This window comes from Gadus chalcogrammus, chromosome 1, assembly GCF_026213295.1.
Source record: "Gadus chalcogrammus isolate NIFS_2021 chromosome 1, NIFS_Gcha_1.0, whole genome shotgun sequence".
Taxonomy (NCBI): domain Eukaryota; kingdom Metazoa; phylum Chordata; class Actinopteri; order Gadiformes; family Gadidae; genus Gadus; species Gadus chalcogrammus.
This window is the reverse complement of record NC_079412.1, coordinates 18,121,234-18,128,733: the sequence shown is the minus strand read 5'-3', so window position 1 is coordinate 18,128,733 and position 7,500 is coordinate 18,121,234. Positions and strand designations below refer to the sequence as shown.

The window sequence follows — 7,500 nt, the reverse complement described above, 5'->3', positions numbered from 1 at the left end:
TGGCATTCATTGCAGGTGACTACGGAATGGACATCGAATCTCCTCCACCATTAACTCCATCCACCTTTGCGGCCGTTACCTCGTCAAAGTCGGCGATGATCTCGTTGAGCAGGCGGAGGCACTCCACTCCCTCGTTATTGGCCTCCAGCTCCACGTAGAACTCGGAGAAGTTGCTGATGGAGGCGAACATGACGGCCACGCACTCGCACGACTGGTAGTACAGCTCGTCGTTGCGCCGCTCGCGCGCCAGGAAGTGGGCCGCCACGTCCTTGGGCAGAATGTTGTGGAGGAGGCGGCGGTTGTAGGCCTGCAGCTCTTCCATCTCCTCCTTCTCCTCCGTGGCCTGATACACCCACACACACACACACACACACACACACACACACATACACCCACAGACATACACATACGCAGAAAAAGACACACATGCATACACATGCCCGCAAACACAAAGGAAAAAGGTACATGGTGAGTACTGTCTTACTACCTTAACCGTTTATCAGGAAAGGATGTGAGAAATACACCGTAGTGGAAGAAAAAATACTCATAATGAATACTAAAGTGGAAGAAAAAATAATCATAATGAATACTAAAATGTAAAACAAAAAAATTAACAAGATACATTTACCAGATATATTGTTGCCCTAAAAGTGGCCCTTTGGCAGAGAGCTACATCGCGGGTTAAAGTGGTGGGAGAGCGCCCTCTAGAGGATCTATGGGGTACCTGTAGCTTCCAGAGGAAGTCGAGGCGAGCGGTGGACTCCACCTGCTGGGCGTGCAGGTACAGCGCCAGGACAAACACCGTGAGGATCACCGGCGTCATGACCCTCAGGGACACTTTGGTCACAACGAACGGGCTGCAGTGGGAGACAGGGGTCAAAGGTCAGGCAGAGCTAAACGGTTTAAGGAGAAGAGTATAAACAATGGGAGATACTGTACTGTAAACCTTTACACCTGTAAAGGTTGTGCGTAATGTTATCAGAAATCCTACCACTGGTCCGAGGTTTCATTATAACTGGACCTATGAGTGAAAAAGAGGTTTGTTATTGACATTGTTTGTGAAATAATTGGAAATACTGTCCAATTTGTTCTACGTAAGATCTGAGCGAAAAAGATGAGTCATGAGTTCTCACCATGATGAAGTTGTTGCGTTGAAATCACTACAAAAGAAAATATACATGATGTCAACAGATAGAGAGCAAATGGTACAAATCTTTCAAAACCTGCTGAATTTAGTTCTCCACTCTCATTGACATTGATTGAGTTTTGGTTTTGGCGACAGCACTCACAGGGCGTTAGAGGTGACGAAGAGGTCGGCGTTGTCGTACAGCGCCCTCTGTGGCCACTCCACCAGCAGCAGGAAGGTGAACTGGATCAGCAGCATCAGGGCCAGCTTGCCGATGCTGCTGATCTGCAGGAAGACTGAGCAGGCCAGCAGGGTGAGCAGAACACTGTAGCTGAAATACTACATGCACACGCACACACAAACACACACACACACACACACACACACACACACACACACACACACACACACACACACACACACACACACACACACACACACACACACACACACACACACACACACACACACACACACACACACAGGCACAAACACCACTGTCAGCTGAGGAGTGGCTTAAAGTAGCACCCACCCGATGGCAAGATGAAGAAAAAGCTATAATGTAGAAATATAGCCTTGGATTATGCTTTGTCACACATTCAGGATCAAGTGTCAATTAATTACGCTAAAGTCCCTGAATCTCAATCAATATAGACATGTATGCATTAGACTTTGAAATAAAATAAAGGAAGTGTGCTTTTGATTAGTGTGCGTGCCAATGGCCATAATATTGCGTATATTGTGTATTTCAGTCACTAAATTCTAGCTCAACCATCTGACTATAATAAACATGGATATACCGGCCAATATGGTGGACATTTATCAAAAGTATCTAAGGTCACTAAACAGTGAGTGGATCCTTAGCCTAGGTGGCCCCAGAAGGGTTGGAGCCTCATCCCTGTGGTGATATCAATGCTACGCTCTACCAGTTGAGCTACACACAATGACACATAATGGGCAAGGGAACCATGTGAGCGTTCGAGGAGACGTTGGGACAGCAGGGAGGTGCTTCATCACCTCAGGAAAGGGACAGGAGGGGCCTCTGCTGGGGCAGACCTCCAGCCCGCCCTCCAGGGACACGTTCAGACTTCGAATCAGACACGGTGTCACCATGGCAGCAGAAGTGTTCAACTTCTCGGCGACACACTCCGCCAGCCCCGTGGTGTCGCAGGCGAACTGGAGGCCAGAACAACATGGAGACACACAGTTAGATTATACACAGTGTATATCAGCATGTACATCATGCTTTAAGTATTTGTGTGTAAAGTTTTTTTGTTTGTGTGCATTTACATATGTGTTTGTGCGCGTGCGTTTGCGTGTGTGTTGTCTGTGCGAGTATGCCCAGCATGTCCAGGCTGGCCCTGTGTTGTGTGTTCGCACCATATTGACGAAGGCCGAGATGAAGACGAGGATGAGGGTGAACACCCCGACCAGAGTGCTGTTGGTGCGAGACTGCACTATCTTCTTTGAGACCGTTTGCATCGCAGCCGGAAAGAGCTACAGAAGAGATTCAAGTATTAGGAGCCAACCAAAAAGAGAACGATACTTTAAGTTACTTAATTTACTATAAATAGCTTAAATTAAAGGGACTATGTGTAGGATTTGTTACATGCATAAATCGCTTAAATCGGTAACATGTGAAAAAGTTGTAATTTCCCTCAAGAAACGAGACCTCCAGCCTCTATCCATTTTATAGAATAGACTGCGGTGTGATTTCTATTATTTTCCAACCGAGTCGGTTTTCAAGGGAAATTGAAGGAACTTACACCTAAGCCTGGAAGATGGCTGATATAATTTATAATCTGTACATTTTATACGCATTAACCACTCAGGCCACTCCCTGTGTCTGTTTATCACTGATGTTCACTCATGATTATAACCAACATTAGATGATGATTGTTATTGTCTCTAGGAGATCACCTCAGGCTGCAGTTCACTTACCGGCCAAAGAGATCAGTAATGAATAGGAATTTCTGATTCTCTCAAAGAGCACCTTTAAGACAGACAGGCTAGCTACCTTAATGCAAGAGTATATGGCACAGATGAAGAGGATGTTGGCGAGGATGATGAAGATAGTGATGTAGATTCCCAGCATGACCGGGGTGCTGTGAGAGAAAACAAATATTTACACACATCAGGATGACATTTTAATACAGAATATCTATAGGGTACTATTTTAAACAAACATAAAGTTTTAAGTAGCCTAGTGAGACCATCCTGATCTTGCAAGTTTACATTCTGTTACTCTCTGCAGATCAGTCGCAGTCTGCCGGAAAACAACAACAATGGCGATGCCCGAGGAAAGTGTAGCAATCTACGGAACAATCAAAACTGTCTCGTATGAAATAGATTAAATAACAACGTCAAAAGACGAACAGACGTCTGCCCGGAAGGCTTTTCTCAGAGGATAATATGTTTTTGCTGGACTTCCAACTGGATTCGGGAAGATGGAAGAGGGCTAGAGCGTCACTTAGTCGTTTAATCTGATTGGCTGGAGTTTTTATATAACAAAGTACGGCAGCACTCACACGTGGAGATCAATAAGTGCCCTGCCTGGGCCAGACGGACGCTCACTGTGAAACACAAACCTGAATATCTGGATGGTCTCACAATGTATATGAGTGTGTAGGAAGTACTCACTGGGGAAAGATGACAATCTGTATGAAGGTTATGAAGCAGAACACGAGCACGGTGCAGGCGACGTAGCCCCCGAAGCGATCGTCCACCTTCTTGGAGTACTGCAGGGGGGGGCACGACAACAGGGACAAGGTGGGGGCCGTCAGACAACAAGGGCTTCTGGTTTAAGATCTTCAGAGGGCTGAACCTCGTCCGGTGTGTAACACAAACCTTCTTCTCCAGGCTGGACGTCTGGAATGTGAGGAGGAACTTCTTCACGTGGTCCTTCCTCAGCTGGTCGATGCTGCGGGCGTCGATGGCCCGGCCCAGGAACTCGTCCACCTCGTCCTCCGGGTTCATCGCCTCCTGCACGCAGCGGCTGGGGAGGGAGGGATGGAGGGATGGATGGATGGATGGATGGATGGACAGAGAGATAGGGAGAGGGAGAGAGAGAGAGAGAGAGAGAGAGAGAGAGAGAGAGAGAGAGAGAGAGAGAGAGAGAGAGAGAGAGATGTAGTTATAGTTATATATATATACATATATATATATATATATCACTGGCGGCTGGTGGTTTTTACAATGAGGGAGGAAAGACTGTGCGCTTGGTTGCCATTGGCCTGCATGCACTGTTAGTGGCATATGGTGGCACAAGTATGTGAGACTCAAGTTGTTACAGGGTGTTTTGGTGAACTACAAAATAGCAGGGAGGGATAATTATGTGAATTGATACGCATCCACCAGTGGCACTATTGTACTTTGAAAGCTGGTGGGCAGCAGGACTACAAGGGCAGAAGAAAAGGATGTAAGGCCAATTAGTCAAATCAGGCCTACTCTTGATTTGTAAAACAAAATAAAAAAATCTGGGCCTATCATTTGGCCTATTTTTGCCCTCAATGACTGAAGCTATTGGTTGTAATTTGGATATGTTTATTTTCAGCTACAATTGTTTTAAGAAAAAGATGACGCAAGACCAAAAGTGATGCCATTTAAAATGCATCCTGCTCTGAATCAATCGCTAACATCTTTTCCACAATATCAAACAGAACGGTCAGAGTAACAAACAATTAAAAGAACGACAAGAGCATTATTTCACAACTATTTACATGGGCTGTAAGCCAAACGTTGTTTACGGCAAATGTGAATGTTAATGGATGTTTCAGAATGTTGGTCCTGGTGTTAAGCCAATTAAGATTGAGGGACTTAATTTATAGATCAAGTCTATCCACCTCGTCCGCGGCAGCCCTGCCCGGCCACGGGCTCCGCAGCCCGGCCGCCGGCTATGGAAACGCCAATATAAGCGAATAGTACCGCACTGCTCAGTGTAAACAAAGAATACGACTGAGCGGGTTTGTTGGTTCTCGTAGCCTAGAGGTGAGGGGATAACCCCTCCCTCCAGGCTGCTCCACAGCCAGGGCTCCTGCTTATTAGTTCATAGCGCAGCCAGGGCTCCGGTGTTATTCACCGGCCGCCAACACTTTCGGCGAAATGAATGGGAGTCAATGGAGGCTGAGGTCGGAACGTCCTTCCTGAAGTAATTGTCAATAGGCGATAGGGGGTGCTAATGTCCCCCTTTCCCTAATGTCCCAGGGAAACAAACCTTACATATTCAAAGGCATTACAGTAGTCATATTTAATGGCATTAATTCATTACAGTAGTCTGGGCAATCTGCATTTTCTATTCTCAACAATGTTAAGGAGAATCTTCCTCCCTCTCCTCACTGGAGAAGCCTCCACTGATATATATATAGATTGATAGAGTGATAGATTGATAGATGGATAGATGGATTGATGGTTACTTACTTGTCTTTACTGGAGCTCTCATCGATCCCCTGAGGAGGGGAAAGAACATATTGCTCAAGTCATTTCAATAACTTATGAAATTTCTGAAATGTTGAATCTAACTGTACAACAGAGATCCGATTTCGGAGAAAATCTCACCATCTGCCTGAAGACCTTGGAGTCCTTGGTCCTGGTGAAGGTTCTGTCGGGGACCCAGCGAGGCATCAGTCCTTCATTGGAGTTGGTCCTGGTTCGCTGCATCTTCGCCATCGTCGCCTTCTCCTCTTTCTGCTCCGACGGGAAGCAAGATAAGAAAAGGGTTAGGGTAAGTGGAACATTCAGAAAAAATAACTGCATGTATAATCGATCAACATCAGCAACAGATGCCTGGAGCCACATCTCTCTGTTGTGGCTGAAGGAGCCCTGTCTGGGGCTGGTCCACTGACCCGCTTCTCACTGCAGCCCAGCACCAGGAAGGTCTCGATGCTGTTGTCCTTCAGGTAGGCGTTCCTCTCCCCTCCGAAGCCCGGCTCCACCTCATAGTCGCCGTTCAAATACTGCAGCGTGGCTTTGGTGATGTGGATGCGACTGTAAGACCGCAGAGATCCGGACATAAAGGGCAAACCTCCACTTGAACCCAGAACCTCTGGGTCATCATCACTAGCTCTGGTGAAACGCAGGTTTGTGGAAACTCGTTTAAAAGGTTATGTGATGTCACCTATGGCGGGTGATCTCAGTGATCACTTCAAAATTAGTGTGTTGCATTGTTTATATTTATAAATGTAGGTCTGTTTGTGTATATATTTGTGTTCCTTTCGATGTGTGTGTGTTTGCATGTGTGTGTGTGTTTATTTGTGTTCCTGCGTGTGTGTACATATTTGAATGCCTGTGTGTGTGTGTATTTATTTGTGTTCTTGCCTGTGTGTGTGGGTGTATTTATTTGTGTTCCTGCCTGTGTGTGTGTGTGTGTGTGTGTATTTACTTGATGTCCCTGCATGTATGTGTGTGTGTGAGTGGGGTGTATGTATGTGTGTGAGTGTGTGTGTATGCTTGAGTTACTGTGTGTGTGTGTGTACATTTGCATATGCACACGCACATGTGCATTTAATGCATGCTCTTCTGTGTGTGAGGCCTATGTCCTCACCCTGCCTTGCCCCCGGCCTCCATGTGGTTGGCCAGCGTGACATCATTGGACCAGACGTCAAACTGCCACTTCCTGAGTCCCAGCACGCCGCAGTGCACCCGCCCACTGTGGATGCCCACGCGCATGTTCACGTTGACCCCCGTGACCTCTCGCACCAGCCTGCACAACACACAAGGAGCCTTTGGCGTCAACAACATCCCACAAGTGCAAGTGCAAAAAATAATCACACACACACACACACACAGACACACACTCAAGCATGACTTACGAGATAGCCTCTATCATGTCGACGCCCATTTCCACACAGCAGTGGGCGTGGTCGGCGCGGGGCTCTGGCAGGCCGGACACACAGTAATAACAGTCCCCCAGAATCTTGATACGCAGGCAGTGGTTTTCCTGAGGCCAGAAGGAGGGATGGAGGTCAGGGGAGAAAAGAGGAAGTGGAAATTATAAATAGGATTCTAATGGTGTGTTCCTGAATCCTCGGACGCCAGCCTTCCGAGTTGCACTTTTGCCGTCAACTCTGGGATTATTTATAGCGTTGCTGTTCGTCTTTGTGATTGTGTCATGAAATTGGCTAGTCGTTGTTTATTGTTAGCTACATTAGCCTCTTTAGCAAACCAGCCCGATAACGAACAACACAACTTTACATTGTATTGCGCAAGACCATGCAATGTATGAATTGGTGACCGGAATTAAGTAGCAATGTTATCGAGTGTGTAAGAGCATTTAAAATCGAAAACACTAAGGTCATGTTCAAGTTCACGCTGCAGGCTGAAGTGGCACGAATGCTGTCTTTTTGGATGGTGTGAACAACTGAACACACAGCACATGG

At 46.6% G+C, this 7,500-nt stretch overlaps 1 protein-coding gene across 1 annotated transcript in view; it reads right to left on the bottom strand.

Annotated features, from left to right (window-relative positions):
• LOC130385250 (adenylate cyclase type 6-like) overlaps window positions 1-7,500 on the bottom strand; it is a 36,532-nt gene that overhangs the window by 5,577 nt on the left and 23,455 nt on the right. Inside the window, exons 7-21 of the mRNA XM_056593675.1 lie at window positions 6,934-7,061; window positions 6,666-6,824; window positions 5,968-6,109; window positions 5,681-5,809; window positions 5,543-5,571; window positions 3,974-4,121; window positions 3,767-3,864; window positions 3,144-3,231; window positions 2,507-2,623; window positions 2,144-2,302; window positions 1,290-1,465; window positions 1,134-1,160; window positions 992-1,021; window positions 725-857; window positions 80-343 (exon numbers count right to left, since the gene is read on the bottom strand). Of these exons, the coding sequence (XP_056449650.1) occupies window positions 80-343; window positions 725-857; window positions 992-1,021; window positions 1,134-1,160; window positions 1,290-1,465; window positions 2,144-2,302; window positions 2,507-2,623; window positions 3,144-3,231; window positions 3,767-3,864; window positions 3,974-4,121; window positions 5,543-5,571; window positions 5,681-5,809; window positions 5,968-6,109; window positions 6,666-6,824; window positions 6,934-7,061 (1,827 nt within the window). The remainder of the gene's footprint in view (window positions 1-79; window positions 344-724; window positions 858-991; window positions 1,022-1,133; window positions 1,161-1,289; window positions 1,466-2,143; window positions 2,303-2,506; window positions 2,624-3,143; window positions 3,232-3,766; window positions 3,865-3,973; window positions 4,122-5,542; window positions 5,572-5,680; window positions 5,810-5,967; window positions 6,110-6,665; window positions 6,825-6,933; window positions 7,062-7,500) is intronic.